The sequence below is a fragment of the Dendropsophus ebraccatus genome, chromosome 3 (genome assembly GCF_027789765.1).
Source record: "Dendropsophus ebraccatus isolate aDenEbr1 chromosome 3, aDenEbr1.pat, whole genome shotgun sequence".
In the NCBI taxonomy this organism is placed as follows: Eukaryota; Metazoa; Chordata; class Amphibia; order Anura; family Hylidae; genus Dendropsophus; species Dendropsophus ebraccatus.
The window spans coordinates 190,480,553-190,500,277 of NC_091456.1; the positions used below are offsets into that span (position 1 = coordinate 190,480,553).

A 19,725-nucleotide genomic window follows, 5' to 3' on the forward strand; every position below is an offset into this window, starting at 1 on the left:
CTATATACTATGGGGGAGCACAGGGGGCTATATACTATGGGGGAGCACAGGGGAGCTATATACTATGGGGGAGCACAGGGGGCTATACACTATGGGGGAGAACGGGGGCTATATACTATTGGGGAGCACAAGGGGCTATATACTATGGGGGAGCACAGGGGGCTATATACTATGGGGGAGCACAGGGGAGCTATATACTATGGGGGAGCACAGGGGGCTATACACTATGGGGGAGCACAGGGGAGCTATATACTATTGGGGAGCACAGGGGAGCTATATACTATTGGGAAGCACAGGGGGCTATATACTATTGGGGAGCACAGGGGAGCTATATACTATGGGGGAGCACAGGGGAGCTATATACTTTGGGGGAGCACAGGGGGCTATATACTATGGGGGAGCACAGGGGAGCTATATACTATGGGGGAGCACAGGGGAGCTATATACTATGGGGAGCACAGGGGGCTATATACTACTGGGGAGCACAGGGGGCTATATACTATGGGGGAGCACAGGGGGCTATATACTATGGGGGAGCACAGGGGGTTATATACTATTGGGGAGCACAGGTTAGCTATATACTATTGGGGAGCACAGGGGCTATATACTATTGGGGAGCACAGGGGAGCTATATACTATTGGGGAGCACAGGGGTCTATATACTATGGGGGAGAGCACAGGGGGCTATATATTATGGAGAGCACAGGGGGGCTATATACTATTGAGGGGGAGCACAGGGGGCTATATACTATTGTGGGAGAGCACAGGGGGGCTATATACTATTGTGGGAGAGCACAGGGGGGCTATATACTATTGGGGGAGAGCACAGGGGGCTATATACTATGGGGGAGCACAGGGGGGCTATATACTATTGTGGGAGAGCACAGGGGGGCTATATACTATTGTGGGAGAGCATAGGGGGGCTATATACTATTGGGGGAGAGCACAGGGGGGCTATATACTATTGTGGGTGAGCACAGGGGGCTATATACTACTGGGGAGAGTGCACAGGGGGGCTATATACTAATGGGGGAGCGCACAGGAGGGCTGTATATAACTGGAGGAGCACATGAGGGTCTATATACTACAGGGACACCTTAAAACTATGGAGGCACAGAGGGGTGTAACTATGTAGGAGTACAGAGGGGTGTAACTACTGTATAGGGGTACAAGGGACCTAACTACTGGATGTGTTGGAGCCTAAAATATTTGTCTGGCAGATTCTGGAGAGAAGATTCACAGCCAGGAGAAGACTTCAAGGTGGCCCAGGCTGGATGGAGAGAAAAAGAAAAGGTGACAGACTCTGATCGGAGAAGACGCCTCCGGTGAGTCACTGGATGTAACTTCACTCTGTTATAGGCTTGTACTGATAGGGGTCATGGTGTGGCGGTATTATGTAATGGTATCAATGGTGATATCTTTCTGTTTTGTTTAGTGCAGTTTTTATGTAATATGTAATCACTGAATGGTGGAAATAGTGTTATAAGGTAACTACTGTATGTATTGGGGCTCTTGATACAGTGTGGGGGCAAATTCAGTACATTATACAATGTGCAGAAAGGTAAGGGGGGGCCCACTCTTGAGGGCTGTGCACTGGGCCCACCAATGTATTAAAAACGGCCCTGACTGTACCATGTACTGGAGCCCCCCCGCCCCCGGGCAGTATCTGTAATGAGATGCTGTGAGCGGGGGAGACTGTATTCATAAGCGCCGCGCTGTACTAAATCAGCCGCGCGGTGCTGATACTACAGCGCGGCGCTTATGAATACAGTCCCCCCCGCTCACAGCATCTCATTACAGATACTTCCCGGGGGCGGGGGGGCTCCAGTACATGCATTCCACGTCCGTGATCCGTCAGGATCACGGAACGTGGGAATGCAGCCTTAGTCCCCCGGCTGATGTGCGGCTGCCCGGGGTGTCCCGTCCTGTCCCCGGCAGCGCGCGCATCAGAGAGCTCCCCGTGCGCCGGAAGTCACAGGCACAGGCGCACGGGGAGCTCTGTGATGCGCGCGCTGCCGGGGACAGGACGGGACACCCCGGGCAGCCGCACATCAGCCGGGACCAGACCAGAGAGGCTCGACGGGGGAACGGAGGGCAGGTGAGTTGTGTGCTGTTTTTTGTTTTTGTTTTATCTGCTGTGCAGGGGGAGAGGGGGGAGAGGGGGACCATCTATAAGGTAGGGGGGGGGAAGGGGGGCCATCTATAAGGGAGGGGGGAAAGAGGGGGACGATCTATAAGGGAGGGGGGAAAGAGGGGGACGATCTATAAGGGGGGGGGACCATCTATAAGGGAGGGGGAGAGGGAAGAGGGGGACCATCTATAGGGGGGGGGGCCATCTATAAGGGAGGGGGGAAAGAGGGGGACCATCTATAAGGGGGGGGCCATCTATAAGGGAGGGGCGGGAGGGGGACCGTCTATAAGGGGGGGGAAGAGGGGGACCATGTATAAGGGGGAGAGGGGGACCATCTATAAGGGGGCATCTATAAGGGAGGGGGGGACCATGTATAAGGGGGGGAGGGGGACCATCTATAAGGGAGGGGGGAGAGGGGGACCATCTATAAGGGGGGGAGAGGGGGACCATCTATAAGGGGGGGAGAGGGGGACCATCTATAAGGGAGAGGGGACCATCTATAAGGGGGGGAAGAGGGGGACCATCTATAAGGGGGGAAGAGGGGGACCATCTATAAGGGGGGGGAGAGAGGGAAGAGGGGGACCATCTATAAGGGGGGGGGAAGAGGGGGACCATCTATAAGGGGGGGAGAGGGGGACCATCTATAAGGGGGGGAGAGAGGGGGACCATCTATAAGGGGGGGAGAGGGGGACCATCTATAAGGGAGAGGGGACCATCTATAAGGGGGGGAAGAGGGGGACCATCTATAAGGGGGGAAGAGGGGGACCATCTATAAGGGGGGGGAGAGAGGGAAGAGGGGGGACCATCTATAAGGGGGGGGGGGAAGAGGGGGACCATCTATAAGGGGGGGAGAGGGGGACCATCTATAAGGGGGGGGAGAGAGGGAAGAGGGGGACCAACTATAAGGGGGGGGGGAAGAGGGGGACCATCTATAAGGGGGGAAGAGGGGGACCATCTATAAGGGAGGGGAAAGAGGGGGACCATCTATAAGGGAGGGGGGAGAGGGGGACCATCTATAAGGGAGGGGGGAGAGGGGGACCATCTATAAGGGGGGGAGAGGGGGACCATCTATAAGGGAGAGGGGACCATCTATAAGGGGGGGAAGAGGGGGACCATCTATAAGGGGGGAAGAGGGGGACCATCTCCTAAAAGATCAGCACCCTCCTCTCCTGACATCCTCTGTGCTGCTGGGACTTCTCCTATAGGATTAGCACCCTCCTCTCCTGACATCCTCTGTGCTGCTGGGACCTCTCCTATAGGATTAGCCCCCTCCTCTCGTGACATCCTCTGTGCAGCAAGGGACCAAACATTATGTTTATTGGGGACAGCAGTGGGGGGGGGCAGTAGTGGATTATAATGTGGGCGGATTGACGGGGGGGGGGGGGGGGGGGGGGCGTCATTCTATAGTTCGCCTCGGGCAGCAGAGAGGCTAGAATCACCCCTGAGCTCAGCTACATGTACATTACACACATACAGCTCAGCTACATGTACATTACACACATATACAGCTCAGCTACATGTACATTACACACACATACAGCTCAGCTACATGTACATAACACACATATACAGCTCAGCTACATGTACATTACACACATACAGCTCAGCTACATGTACATTACACACATACAGCTCAGCTACATGTACATTACACACATATACAGCTCAGCTACATGTATATTACACACATATACAGCTCAGCTACATGTACATTACACATATACAGCTCAGCTACATGTACATTACACACATACAGCTCAGCTACATGTACATTACACACATACAGCTCAGCTACATGTACATTACACACATATACAGCTCAGCTACATGTATATTACACACATATACAGCTCAGCTACATGTACATTACACATATACAGCTCAGCTACATGTACATTACACACATACAGCTCAGCTACATGTACATTACACACACATACAGCTCAGCTACATGTACATAACACACCTATACAGCTCAGCTACATGTACATTACACACAGGGCTCTGCTGCAGGCATATATAACACACACATACACAGCTCTGCTCCACACACATCACACACACACAGCTCTGCTGCACACACATCACTTCAGCTCATCCAGCACAGCAGAGTCCTGCATACACTGAGCAGCAGCCCCTGATCATGTGACTCCCCCTCCATGTGACTGATCACATGACTGTGACATCGTGGCAGGTCCTGGAAGCACACGGCTCCTCCCACACATGAGGCTGGTCACGTGGGCATGATGTCATCAAAGGTCCTCAAGACCTACCTCTGGCAACTACATTCTAGCATCTACCTTATCAGCTGCTGCTGGACTGTCCCGCCCACTCCCTGCCCACAGTATGTACTAATGCTGGGTCACTGCTCACCTCTTTAACTTTTTCTTCCCATTCTTTATTATACATTGTCTCCTCTACTTTCTATTCATCTCTCCAGGATCCTCTGCTGATATCTTCTATATAAGAGACCGACCCATCAACCATGGAGAGAGACAGAGACAAGATGGCCGAGAGGATAATAACCCTCACCCTACACATACTCTTCCTGCTTACTGGGGAGGTGAGGGATTCTGGGAGTGATGTCATCATGACATCATTCTTATCTATGGAATAACAGATGGATAGGACTGGAGAGGTGAGGGATTCTGGGAGTGATGTCATCATGACATCATTCTTATCTATGGAATAACAGATGGATAGGACTGGGGAGGTGAGGGATTCTGGGAGTGATGTCATCATGACATCATTCTTATCTATGGAATAACAGATGGATAGGACTGGAGAGGTGAGGGATTCTGGGAGTGATGTCATCATGACATCATTCTTTATGGAATAACAGATGGATAGGACTGGGGAGGTGAGGGATTCTGGGAGTGATGTCATCATGACATCATTCTTATCTATGGAATAACAGATGGATAGGACTGGGGAGGTGAGGGATTCTGGGAGTGATGTCATCATGACATCATTCTTATCTATGGAATAACAGATGGATAGGACTGGAGAGGTGAGGGATTCTGGGAATGATGTCATCATGACATCATTCTTATCTATGGAATAACAGATATATAGGACTGGAGAGGTGAGGGATTCTGGGAGTGATGTCATCATGACATCATTCTTATCTATGGAATAACAGATGGATAGGACTGGAGAGGTGAGGGATTCTGGGAATGGATGGAGTGATAGTAATGTGTCTCTCCATACACAGGATTACACAGTAGTGAAGAAGTCCTCTAGTGGGCGCTGTGGGGCCCCTGGGTGTGAAGGATGGGGAAGAACCCTGAGCCCAATCCCGGGGCCCCTGATACATGAGGAAATGGAGGAAGAGAAGATCCTAGAAGTCACCAACAAGATGGTGGAGCTGCTGAGTGGAGAGGTGAGACTGTGGCTGCTGGGAATGCTGGGACATTATACAGTAACACCACTGGAGGGGTGGGGGGGATGACTGTGTGATCATTGTGTGTGTCAGGTTCCTATAAGGTGTCAGGACGTGGCGGTCTATTTCTCCATGGAGGAGTGGGAGTATGTAGAAGGACACAAGGATCAGTACAAGGATGTGATGCTGGAGGATCAGCAGCCCCTCCCATCAGCAGGTAATAGACAGGACTATATACACACCTCCTCTCTGTATTATCTGGATGGAAAGAATGAATTCAGTCTCTGTATGTGTTCCCTCCAGTCAGATCCAGTAAGAGAACAGCACCAGAGAGATGTCCCCGTCCTCTTCTCCCACAGGATCAGGATCAGGTAGATGGAGATGTTCCCTATGATCTGTACATCCCACCTGACTTCTCCTACTGTCTGATGACTTTTACAATATTTCTCTCACATCTTATGAATCAGGGGGAAGATCTAATTGAGATCAATGCTACAGATATGACCGTAAAAGAAGAAGAGACAGATGTGAGCGGTGATGAGCAGTGTAAGGAGAACATCACTACAGGGAAGGATCTGAGCCATAATATTGCTATGGACGAGATAATAAAAGAAGAAGAGACAGATGTGAGCGGTGATGAGCAGTATAAGGAGGAAATTAATACATGGAAGGATCTGAGCCTTAATATTGCTATAGACAAGATAATAATAAAAGAAGAAGAGACAGATGTGGGCAGTGATGAGCAGTATAAGGAGGACATCACTACAGGTAACCTCCCAGGTGAGTAGTGACCACTAAATGCAGAGAACAGTCACACCTTCTCCTCAGTCACCGGCTGTAACTATTCTGTGTGGAATATTATAAGCTCTGTGTCCTGTCAGTTTTCCAGCTATATAATCATTCAGCCTAAATTCTAATATACAGCACAGTCCCAGCGGACAATATATCACTATCAGTCTCATGCTGCTGCATCTATAGTGACTGTCCTCATCTTAGGCTCCGTCCACTTGGAGGAAAGGGGCGGAATTGTCCACCGTGGAATGCCGCCAGCCTCCCTGTCATAATGATAGTCTATGGGAGGCTTGTGCACCACATCTCTCAGCATCTCTCAGTGCTGAAGAATGAACATGTTTATTCTTCATCACCGAAAGATATAGCGTGCGAGCCTCTCATAGACTGTCATTATGACAGGGAGGCTGGCCGCGGAATTCCGCAATTTTAGCTCCTTATGCACAGAGCTTTATAGCGTGCCTGTTGTGGTGTGTTTCTTTCTTAACTCATTTTATTGACAAGTAAAGTCAGAATATATGATGGTTAAACAACAACCAAGTTACAGTCACACAGTATAAATTGTACAACAGTAATCTGCTCCTCACTCCAGCAGTGCAGGCCGGCACAGGAAAATCTTTTAAAGAAATCGACAGGGGATGTGATCACAAGCAGTTATGTAATCTACTCACTTTTTTTATAATGTATATAGTTATTATATAGTTACATGCGGCCGAGCTGTGCTCCGTGTTCCCTTCATGCAGATACATGTCGCAGCGCTCACAGACATGGCTCAGTAATGACTGACAGTAATGTTCAGCCAGATCTAAAATGCTGGAGAGCTTGTTACTAGAATCGAGAATTTTTCAATGCAGAGTATATGACCCCTCATGACCTTTAACCATTATACTTAGTTTGGTTGCAGGAAAGGCCTCCGACAAGACCTCATGGTCCTTTATTCCCACCACTATTCAGCGTAGACGGTTTGGTCCTATATTCTCCCAATATATTATAGCTTATACACAAACTGACGGCAACTCCAGTTTAATGGTTAACAGACTTAAAGGACAACTCCAGCGCTGATCCAAAAACAAGCACCATCATAAACATAGGGGGAGATTTATCAAACATGGTGTAAAGTGAAACTGGCTCAGTCGCCCCTAGCAACCAATCAGATTCCACCTTTCATTCCTCACAGACTCTTTGAAAAAGGAAAGGTGGAATCTGATTGGTTGCTAGGGGCAACTGAGCCAGTTTCACTTTACACCATGTTTGATAAATCTCCTCCATAGTTTTCACACTTGCCATCCCTCCTGCTGCTTGCAGGTCCTTGAAGCTCCAGTTGGTGTCTTAATTTCTTCTACACTTCCTTGTGTGTCTAAGCCCCGCCCCCAACACACACAAACACTCCTCTCTCTCTCTCTCTTATTAAGTTGTGATCTGCCCCCAGTAAAGCCATGCTGGTTGGGGTCCAGCAGGTTATTGGTATGTAGGAGGTCAATAGTCCTATTTTTTATTTACCATCTGTATGCTGATGACAACCAGCTATACACCTCTTCCCGTTACATTATCCCTGTCTCTCCGTTCTCTTTATTACTATGACCTCTCTCATTTCTCAAAAGTAATATTTCTAAAATGGAACTTCTTGTATTTCCTCCCTCTAACCAACCCAATCCCGACATCTCCCTCTCAGTCTGTGATACTAGCATCACTCCTGTATATCAAGCTCCATGTCTGGGGGTTATGCTGGACTCAGATCTATCTCTTACTCCCTATATCCAAGCTCTTGCAGCTCCTGTCACCTACATCTCAGAAACCTCCCCAGAATCCGCCCATTTCTCACCACTGACACAGCTCAGACTCTGACTGTCCCCCTGATCCCTTCCCATCTTGGCTACTGTAACTCCCTACTAATCGCTCTTCCTTTCTCTAAGCTCTCCGCTCTCCAGTCTATCCTGCATGCAGCAGCCAGGCTCATCTTCCTCTCCAGCCGTTACACTGACGTCCCCCCCCCCCTGTACCAGTCACTCTCACCCATAAAGCTCTCCACAACTCTGCCCCTCCATACATCTCCTCCATACATCTCCATCCTACCCGCGCTCTACGTTCTGCTAATGATCTTACACTTAACATCTTCCATAATCAGAACCTCTCACTCCGGCCTCCAGGACTTCTCTTGTGCTGCACCAGTTCTCTGGAATTCATTACCCAAAGACCTCAGACTCATTTCCAACACCCACAGTGTCAGACATGTCCTGAAGACTCATCTCTACAGGGTTATAACATTCCCTAATCTCATCTTCCCTCTGCTATCCCCTCGCCTTCTACCCTATATCTCCTCTTGTTCCATGTATGTTTTACCTGTATGCTTTACCTGACTGGCTCACCCAACACTTATAGACAGGGGCGTAGCTAGGATGTATGTGTGTATATATATATATATATATATATATATATATATATATATATACTTTACTGCTGGTGCACTGATAACCCCTGCCCTCTGCATGGAGCTCTGCACATTTTCATTTCCTACTTGATTGCCAGCTGGAAAACAGAGGTCAGAGGTTATCAGTGCAGTGAAGGGAGAGATCTCTGTCTTCTCTTTGTTAACCCTTTTTTTTGTGTTGCAGCATGTAAGTAAACATTGGGTCCCTTACACACTGCAGTACATAAGGGGTTAAGCAGAAGGACACACGCTCTTACCTCCTCCCTTGGGCCCCATAGCAACTGCCTACCCTGCCTCTATGGTGGCTACGCCACTGCTTACAGACACTTTCTGACTCTATGTATAATGGCTGGACCATCGGCAAATAAAGCACTTGATGTGTCTTGTCCCCCCCCCCCCCCCCCCCCAGTCCTAATAGTCTGTAAGCTCTTGCCAGCAGATCTCTCACTCCCTTTGTATCTGTACTTATATATTTTAATTATTTAATTCTATAATTTGTAAATGTAATCACTGTATTCTGTGTGTAAAATAAAATTTAAAAAAAGCTGCAGATTGAGTTGGCGCTATACAGATAAATATTATTTTTAGATTTTTTTTTTTTAATTTTAGAAGAGATTTTTTTTAATTTTTACTACCAAGGATGTCATCTCCCCGGCCTCCAGCTTCTAGATTCTTCTCCCTGACACTTCCTGTGGATGGGAACAGATCTGATCATTCTTATTATGTTACATAAAAAAGAGTAACTTTCCATGTCAGCAATATGTTTAAGCTTCTATTACTGGGAAATCAGAGAAATGGTGTTTTCTCCTTTGCAGATGATTCTACCAGGAGCTCAGGGGGACATCAGATCTCCTCAGAGGATCATATCACACAAGATACATATGAGGAGCCGTCCACTATCCCAGATACACCCTCAGCCCCTCACAGCAAAGATCTCTCATCTCATCCTGTTATACAAGTCCCATCTTCTGCTCCATCACAGCAAGCTGACATTTACAGAGAAGACCATGAACATCTAAGAGAAAATACAGGAAAGTCTCAGTTTTCAGATTTACAACGTGGAAAATATCTTATAGGGCAGAAACCATTTTCATGTTCGGAATGTGGAAAATGTTTTAACCAAAAATCTGATCTTGTTAAGCATCAGAGAACTCACACAGGGGAGAAGCCATTTTCATGTTCAGAATGTGGAAAATGTTTTTCTGACAAATCCTATCTTGTTAAGCATCAGAGAACTCACAGAGGGGAGAAGCCATTTTCATGTTCGGAATGTGGGAAATGTTTTAATCAGAAATCATATCTTGTTAAGCATCTGAGAATTCACACTGGAGAGAAACCATTTTCATGTTCAGAATGTGGCAAATATTTTACTCGGAAATCAGATCTTGTTCAGCATCAGAGAATTCACACAGGGGTAAAGCCATTTTCGTGTTCGGAATGTGGGAAGTGTTTTACTCAGAAGTCAATTCTTCTTAACCATACATACAGTCACATGAAGGTAAAGCCATTTTCATGTTCAAACTGTGGAAGATGTTTTACTCAGAAATCAGATCTTGTTCTCCATCAGAGAACTCACACAGGGGAGAAGTCATATTCATGTTCGGAATGCGGGAAATATTTCACTCGGAAATCACATCTTGTTACGCATCTGAAAACTCACACAGGGGAGAAGCCATTTTCATGTTCAGAATGTGGCAAATGTTTTACCGGTAAATCAGTTCTTCTTTACCATCAAAGAACTCACACAGGGGAGAAGCCATTTTCATGTTCGGATTGTGGGAAATGTTTTAATCAGAAATCAGATCTTGTTAAGCATCAGAGAACTCACACAGGTGAGAAGCCATTTTCATGTTCGGAATGTGGAAAATGTTTTAATGAGAAATCAAGTCTTGTTAAGCACCAGAAAACTCACAGAGGGGAAAAACCATTTTCATGTTTAGAATGTGGCAAATGTTTTACTGGGAAATCAGTTCTTATTTACCATCAAAGAACTCACACAGGGGAGAAGCCATTTTCATGTTCGGATTGTGCTAAATGTTTTAATCGGAAATCAGATCTTGTTAAGCATCAGAGAATTCACACAGGGGAGAAACCATTTTCATGTTCAGAATGTGGGAGGTGTTTTACTCAGAAATCAGATCTTGTTAAGCATCAGAGAATTCACACGGGAGAAGCCAGTTTTATGTTCGGAATGTGAGAAATGTTTTCATCGGAAAGCAGACCTTGTTATGCAACGAAAGAGTCACACGACAGAAGCTATTTTTATGTTCTGACAGTGGGAAGTGTTTGGCTTATCAATGAATTCTTGTTGACCATCACAGAACTCTCACAGGCAAGAAGCCATTTTCACGTTCGGAATGTGGGAAATGTTTCAATTGAAAAAATAAAAGGGAGAAGCCATTTTCTTGTTCACAATGAGGTAAATGAATAAAAAGAGCTCTATGATTATGAAGGAAAATCCGCATTTTATGGTAAAATAGTTCCGTGAATATTAGTAACTGTTCTTACTGACAGCAGCTCCCTGTGTACCCCATAGAGCTATAATCAATCAGCCTCCCCTCCTCCAGGCTGTGCCGTCCTGCTCTGTGGTGATTCTGTCCATAAGATGGCCGTGCCCATGCCCCTCCCCCAGTGTCCTCCATAGACATATACGGGCTTTATGGGCCACAAATAACACATTTTGGACACTATAAGACACATAGAGGATAGAAGTAATAGAGAGGAGCAGCTGGAGGGGAAAGAGGAGAGAAGTGAGAAGTGTTGTGTGCAGGAGATGGTGTCATACTACCTGCTGGACCTTTATTCCATTCATCATATGGAAACAGTGACTACAAACATAAGGGAACAATCCTAAAGCCTGGATAAAAAAGAAAAATAATTCTATCAACATAAACTGCTCAAAAGATACAGGGAACCCTCAGATAACCCCTCCTAGATCTGAGGGAATGAAATCTTCTCAGTGATACTTTGTTCTGTACAAAGCTGAATGTGCTGACAACAAAATCCCACAATCATCATCACTGGAAATCCCCTGTATTACCCAATGGCGGCCTGGATTACAGTGGAAAAACGCCCTCCAGGCTGATCCAACTTTGCTGTAATGTCTTTAACCCCTTAAGGACCGGGCCAATTTCCACATGAGCCCTTATTTTTTGCAACACTATTTGTACTTTGTAATGACAGGCTTAATTGTTGTATAAAGTATGCTGTGAAACCAGAAAAAAAATTAACTGTGTAATGAAATTGGGGGAAAAAAAGCAATTTTTTTAAAATTTGGGGAGGTTTCGTGTTTAAACTGTTCGCCCTGGGTTGTACATGTTCCTCTAAATAATACGATTAGAACGATATGTAAATTGTGTAACTTTTATTTTATTTGGTTGTTTTTAAAAAAAATAAATGTTCTTTAAAATTGCTCTATGACCAATTATCACTTTTATCCTTTCGTCTATGGGGCTATGTGAGGTGTTATTATTTGCATCATGATCTGTACTTTCTATCTGCACCTCGTTTGCGTATCTGCTCTTTTTTTTCTGGATTTGTTGCGACCAAAAATGCACAATTTTACATTTTGGAACTTTTTTGCGCCTCTGCTGTTTACTATGCTTGATCAGGAATGAAATACATTAATACTTCTGCGATAACACGATACCGATATTTATTAATAAAATGGGAAAAGGGGGGTGATTTATACTTTTATTAGGGGAGGGGATTTTCTATTAATAGAAAAATATTATTTTTTTTACACACATACTAGAAGTCCCCGTGAGGTTAGGGTTATTCCTCCTGGGGGACTTATAGTATAGCCACATTGATCTCTCATTGAGATGTATGCAGTGTAGATATACTGCATAGATCCATGAGATTGGTTGCAGCACCCGAAAGCAATAGATTATCGAGCCAGGATCAGCACCATTATGGCGCAGACCCCGAGCCGGCTCACATGCAGGGGCTGCTCCTCCGCGATCGTGGGGGGTTGTCTTCCCACTAGATGACCAGGGATGGAGGAAAGCAACCATTTAAATGCAGCTGTCAACTTTGACAGCTGCATTTAAATGGTTAATTGCCGCGGTCCTGGGCTGCAGATAGCACCCTGGATAGTGGTTGTTCTGAACACCTTTAACCATAGCGTACATTTACGCCCTTGGTCGTTAAGGGGTCAAAAAAAGGCTGAGTATTGTGTGTGGCCTCCACGTGCCTGTATGACGTCCCTACAAGGCCTAGACATGCTCCTGATGAGGTTACGGATTGTCTCCGGACGTGGACTAAAGCATCCAGCCAACTCCTGGACAGTCTGTGCTGCAACGTGACGTTGGTGGATGGAGGAGACATGATGTCCCAGATGTGCTCAATGGGATTCAGGTCTGGGCAACGGGCGGCCAGTCCATAGCTTCAATGCCTGAGGTCTAGCATTGTCCTGCATTAGGAGGAACCTAGGGCCAACTGCACCAGCATATGGTCTCACAAGGGCTCTGAGGATCTCATCTCAGTACCTAATGGCAGTCAGGCTACCTCTGGCAACACATGGAGGACTGTGCGTCCCCCCAAAGAAATGCCACCCCACACCATATTTTATTTATTTTTTTGCTTTATAATTATTTTATATTAAAAAAATCATGATTACAACAAGTTCTCCACACAGGGAATTCCACAGATCTACATAAAAAGGAAACAATCATTTCATCACACAATCCAACGAATACAAAATACCCCTTTATCCCCGCTTTTTCTTTACAACTCGGACACAGATCGTCAGGCCTTTTTTTTATTTTAAACATAAAGAGGGGGGTATAGTACAGCCTATGTACAATATAGAACTGGATCAGCTGGTGATTTGCCGATGGCGCTACTCTCCTAATATTATGGTAGACAGCCCCCAGTTGACCCTCTCATCCACCTCCTTTTCCTCCACCTCACCCTACCCTCCAAGATGCCTGAATCCAGGATCTGGAAAATATCTAACTGACCATCTATTGCCCCCTCCCCGAGCGAAGAAAGGATTTTTCCTCCAATCCAGGAGCCAAAAAGCCTGAGAGGCCAAAAAATATATTTCCATTGAAGGGAGGCCCAGCCCTCCTTTATCCTTAGGAACTGTCAGGAACTCTAGCTTAATGCGAACACGTTTGCGTCCCCACATCAGAAAGTTCCATATATTTTTGATCCTCTTAAAGACCTTTTGGCCTACCCAGACCGGGGCGGCCCCAAATATATATAGGAACTTAGGGAGGCATACTGTCTTCAACAGGACCAGCCTATCAGCTCTAGAGAGGGGAAGACTGTACCAAACCCTCACCTTTTCCCCCATCTCCTTTATCAAGGGAGTAAGGTTAAGATCACAAAAGGCCGTAATACTCCTGGCCACCCGTACCCCAAGGTATCTAAAAGATTCACCTCTCCCCAGGACTTGGAGCTGTGGGAAGGACAGGTCCCCTTCGACACCCACCTGCATCAACACTGACTGTTTTCCAGTTTATTGCTAGGCCCGAGTACTGTCCCACCTTTTGTATCAGATCAATAACTTTGGGAATAGCTATAACAGGGTCCCAGAGAAACAAGAGCATGTCGTCCGCGTACAAAGACACCCTATCCGCCTCACCCCTCGCCCCACTATGTCCTGATCCCATCTGATAAGACAGGCTACTGGTTCTATTCCAAGGGCGAAGAGCAAGGGGGAAAGGGGACAGCCTTGCCTGGTCCCACGACCCAGCCGAAAAACGGCTGAGTGGAGACCGTTCACCGTGACGGCAGCCCTTGCGTCACCGTACAAGAGTTTCACCATTTCCACATACTCCTTCCCCAGGCCAAACCGCTCCATTACTGCCCAGAGATACTCCCACTCCACCCTGTCGAAGGCCTTGACCGCGTCCAACGACAGGATGGAGTGGGGGCCCCCCCCAGACAGCTGCATATTCTCATATAACCTCGTGAGGTTAGATTTTATCTGACGCCCCGGGATGAACCCAGTCTGGTCCTCCCCAATCAGGCCTCCCACTATCTTACTCAATCTTACGCACTCCAGCAAAAAGCTTAACATCCGCATTTATTAAGGATTTTGGCCTGTAGGACTCTTTCTCAAGGGGGTCTTTACCTTCTTTTAATATTAGGATAATTTCTGCTTCTCCCATAGAAGTGGGGAGCGTTCCCCCAGAGACCGAGCTCTGCAGGACTTGCAGGAGTGCTGGAAGCAAAACCTTTTGATGCCTTTTATATATCTCAAACGGGATGCCGTCCTGTCCTGGCGTGGAACCCCCTGGGGTCCTCGCCAAGGCACCCTCCAACTCCTCCAATGTAATAGGGACCCCAAGCGTCTCCTTTTGCTCATTCGTAATTACGGGCAGGGTAGCACCATCCAGCAGTCCCTCCAAGAACCTATCTTGTTTCCTACCGCTGGAACTATATGTCTCCTCAAAGAATTCTCTAAAGGCCTCCAAGATCTCCCCCGGAGAGTTGACAACCGAGTCTCCGGGCAGCCGGAGAGCATGGACTTCCCTTCCCCCCTTCTGATTTCTGATAATACTCATAAGTCCCTTGTTAGGGGTACCTGACTCGAAATAATTTTTCCTTGCTATAAAACCCAGTTGCGCCCTGGCTTTCTCCATCAGATATCTATCTAACTCTGCCTGACCTTTGGCTAACTCTTGCTGTGCAACCGGTGACGGATCCCCTCTGAATTTCTCATCTAGTGACTTTAAATTTTCTTTTAACTCCAACTCTTTCTTTCTAAACTGTGCTTTCTTTCCCTGTATAGTGCCAAAATACTTCCCTCTAATTACGGACTTAAAAGCGTCCCAAACTATATTTAACGGTGCGCTACCCACATTAACCCTCCAAATTTCTTCTAATTCTTTATCTGATACAAGTGAAACATCTATTAAATCCAACCACTGTGCATTGAACTTAAATGTGCGCCTAGGTCTGCATCCCTGCTTATCAAGGACCACCAACAATGGGCCATGATCCGATAGACAGCGAGGCAGATATTTTACATTGTGGACCCATCTAATCATTTCAGCGTTAACCAAGGCCATGTCTATTCTAGATTGCGTACTACTAGATTTATTCCAGCAGGAAAACCCCTTGACCCCCGGATTTCTCTCCCTCCATAGATCAATCAGGCCCAACTCCCGAAAAAGAATAGGGAGGGGGGACCGACCAACCCCGCGAGCAGGAGGAGTGATCCGCACTCGGTCAGCATGTTCACAAACGACCGCATTCAGGTCCCCTGATATCAAAAGCTGACAACCACTAAATTTGCTACTGAATGAAAATACTAATTCAAGGACCTCAGACCTGAAGGGGGGGGGGGGATGTATATAAAAGCCAAGACACACTCTAAACCCTCAACCAAACAGTGTAGACACACCAATCTACCCTCCTTATCCAAGAATTGATCAAACAGCCTCCATTTGATCTTATTATGGACCAATACTGACACCCCCCTAGAGTAGTTGGAAAAGGTCGCATGAAATTGAGACCCCCACCAAGGCCTATGAAGTTTGGTCACTGTTTCACTCACTAAATGTGTCTCTAGAAGGGAGACTATACAGGGCTGATAGTTCTTTATAATATTCATGATAGCCAGCCTCTTACATTTCTCCCCCACCCCCCTTATGTTCCAGGTCAGAATACGAAGCATATCCTTCTACTAAGTAAAAAGGAGAAAAACAGGAAAGGGAAGAGGAAGAGAAAGAGAAAAAAAAAAAAAAAAAGGGGAAAAGCGAGACCCCCCCATTTTGTCAATTTTACCAAGACTTTTCCTATTGTCCTGCTTGGGGCTGCTATTTTTATTAGCTCTTTTAGAGGCCATCTTGGCTAGCGACACCCCTCTATCTCTTAACACCACAAGCAAAACCACCAGGCAGGCCCGGCCCTAAAAGTACATAAACGAACACTTGATACACATATAGATGCCCAAGCTACTGGGCTGCCGGGCAGCAGGTCTTCTAATAGACTGTTAGGAAGCGACAAACCTCCCAGCAATGAATACACCAGTTGGAAGGTATGAAGTTGCCAGCAGTCACCACTTAAGGGCAGTTCAACAAGAAGAGACAATAGTTCGTATAATTTGAGACACAGTCAGCTCCTCCTTTTGACACCCAGTTGCAGGCTAAGCAATGATCCCCTCCAGACCACAGGGCATCCAACAGGAGAGGGTTAGTGATGTTATACCAGGAGGGATTCCAGAGGACAGGGTTAGTGGTGTTAACAAACGTCAATCAGCAAGAGGGTATCGCAGTGTAAGTGGAGATACAGTCTTTACTATAGTTACCATCCCCAACTGGTGGACAGCATCAGGTGCAGGCAGCTTAGCAAAGAGAGGACTTTCCAATAATCCTCCGTGCAGTTGGTGCCGTTAGTAAGGCACGGCAGATATTAGTAGCAGCGGAGATTCAATCCGGAGAGTCCAATCCAGCTTATTCCTGCCTAGAGCAGATGGTGTCTGTAGAATAATAAATGCAATTAAACAGCCATTACTTATAGGAGTATGTTAGCTCCCCTCTAACCGCCATTCATGCGGTGCGTTGTCCTCCAATGTGTGGAATCGCTGGGGGCCTTCTGAGAGCCCAGGCGGGGTACAGGGTAGTCACACCCCTGACACACTCTCACTGTGTCACGGGAAGCATTACCGTTCCCCCCCCCCCCCTCCGCCACAGTCACATTGAGCCAACATGACACTTTGCCACGGGAGTCCCCACTCTGATACAAGCTGCTAAGTTAAACGTGGAGGCACTGCCCCAACAATACGAAGTACAAAGAGCGGGGTACACCAGTCACTTTTTCTAAAGGAGAATAAAAGACCCGCTGCCACCGGGTCCCATCACAGCTGTGGCATCCAGCAGCGTTACAAAAGAACGTTCCATAGGAGAGGCCCTGCCACCCGGCAGACAGTAAAGAGCTGGGGAGGGTGTTACCACCCAGGTGACAGCTTACCCAGGTGACAGCTTACCCCCTCCCCCCCAGGCAGAACGCCACATCAAGCCCCCGATCAGTACCGGCTCCCGGCCTCCATACACGGCATAACGCCGGTCAGCACATGGCCCGGATTCCCGAGGTAGGCTTCGGCGAGGCATGTACTAGCTCTGCCTCATACTCCGCCCGCTCTTCATTTAATGACCCACTGCCAAACTGCTTGTGCTGAAGGATGTTGCAGACAGCAGATCGCTCTCCATGGCATCTCCAGACTCTGTCACGTCTGTCACATGTGCTCAGTGTGAACCTGGTCTCATCTGTAAAGAGCACAGGGCGCCAGTGGAGAATTTGCCAATCTCATGTTTACCATGATCCACACATGTCAAACTCAGGCCCTCCAGCTGTTTTAAACCTACGGTTCCCATCATGCCTGAACAGCCAAAGCTAAACCTTTGGCTGTCCAGGCATGATGGGTCTTGTAGTTTTGCAACACCTGGAGGGCCTAGGTTTGACATCCTTGCCTATCCTGATCTATCCTCCCACTTTTCATCCAACTCGCTTTTTGACTCCCTGCAATCCGGCTTCCACCCCCACCACTCCACAGAAACTGCCCTTACCAAAATGGCCAATGACCTAACTGCCTAAGCCTCACACCAATACTCTGTCTTCTGTCGCCAGTATCTTCTGTCTTCGACACAGTTGACCATTCTCTCCTACAAATTCTTTCACCCCTCGCCGTCACTTGCTCAGCCTTCTCCTGGATCTCCTCTTACCTCTCCAACCGCACATTTAGTGTCTCCGGTCCCACACCACCTCCTCTCCTTGTCCCCCCACTGTTGGTGTCCCCCAAAGCTCTGTACTCTTGCCTCTCCTCTTCTCCATCTATACCTCTGGCCTGGGACATATCATAGAATCCCACGGCTTCAGGTACCACCTCTACACCGATGACACTCAGATCTACCTCTGGGCCGGTTGTCACCTCTTTGCTATCCAGGATTCCAGCGTGTCTATCGGCCATATCTTTCTTCCTTCTCCCGCTTTCTAAAGCTCAGCATGGACAAAACAAAACTAATTATTTTTCCCTCACTTCGCTCCACCCTGCCGTCTAATCTGTTAATCACAGTCAATGGCTGCACTTTGTCCAATGTCCCTCAAGTCTGCTTGCCTTGGGGTCACCTCTGACTCTGCCCTGTCTTTTAAACCACACATTCAGGCCCTAACCATCTCCTGTATTCACTTTAAATTGTTGACCATGACGTACAAGGCAGTCCATAACCTGTCCCCTCCGTCGCGCTCTCCATAGTAGTATACAGCATCCCTGTGCGCTCTCCCCCAGTAGTATTTAGCCCCGTGTGCTGTCCACCTATAGTATATAGCCCCCCGTGTGCTCTCCCCCGTAGTATATAGCCCCCTGTGCACTCTCCCCCTGTAGTATATACAGGGCCGGCCTTAGGGGTGTGCGACCTGTGTGCTTGCACAGGGCGCATCACTCCTAGCCCGCTGGGGGGCGCTCTGGCAGATGGTTGCACACCTAACTGTCTGGCAGACAGACGTTCTGTCTGTCTGCCAAAGCGCCCCCCTAGCTGGTCGCCTGCCCTCCCTGCATAGTGCTTGGTTTGGGGCGCTCCTGAAGCCAGACTAGGGACTGGCAAATTAATGTTCCGAGTACGTCCAGGTAAGCTCCGCCCCTCGCCGACAAGCCCCGCCCCCGGCGCCCACCGCGGGTGGGATACTCACTCACTCATTGCCACAATGCAGCCTGCTCAACTGTGTGCCGGACTGTGTGTGTAAGCTGACCATTTTAGCACAGGCCGTGCTTCCCCATCAGTGTGATGACCTGTAACCTCTGCCAAGCCCTGTGCCTCCTCCATGCTCCTCAGCAATTCCTGCAGCGTCTCGCATCCTGTGCCCCTGCTGTAAGCCTGATGCTTCTTCTTCTATCTATCTATCTCCTATCTATCTATCTATCTATCTATCTATCTATCTCCTATCTATCTCCTATCTATCTATATATCTCCTATCTATCTATCTATCTATCTATCTCCTATCTATCTGTGTATATTCTATCTTCTTTTTCTCTCTCTCTGT

General features: G+C 47.5%; 2 protein-coding genes across 2 annotated transcripts in view; both read left to right on the top strand.

Annotated features, from left to right (window-relative positions):
- LOC138786851 (zinc finger protein 665-like) overlaps window positions 1–12,142 on the top strand; it is a 34,065-nt gene extending 21,923 nt beyond the window's left edge. The window contains 2 exon segments of the mRNA XM_069963922.1: window positions 9,807–10,895; window positions 10,898–12,142. Of these exon segments, the coding sequence (XP_069820023.1) occupies window positions 9,807–10,895; window positions 10,898–11,031 (1,223 nt within the window). The 3' untranslated portion in view covers window positions 11,032–12,142.
- LOC138786834 (uncharacterized) overlaps window positions 5,789–19,725 on the top strand; it is a 28,187-nt gene continuing 14,250 nt past the window's right edge. The window contains exon 1 of the mRNA XM_069963902.1: window positions 5,789–5,884. The gene's annotated coding sequence lies outside the window, so the exon portion shown is untranslated. The remainder of the gene's footprint in view (window positions 5,885–19,725) is intronic.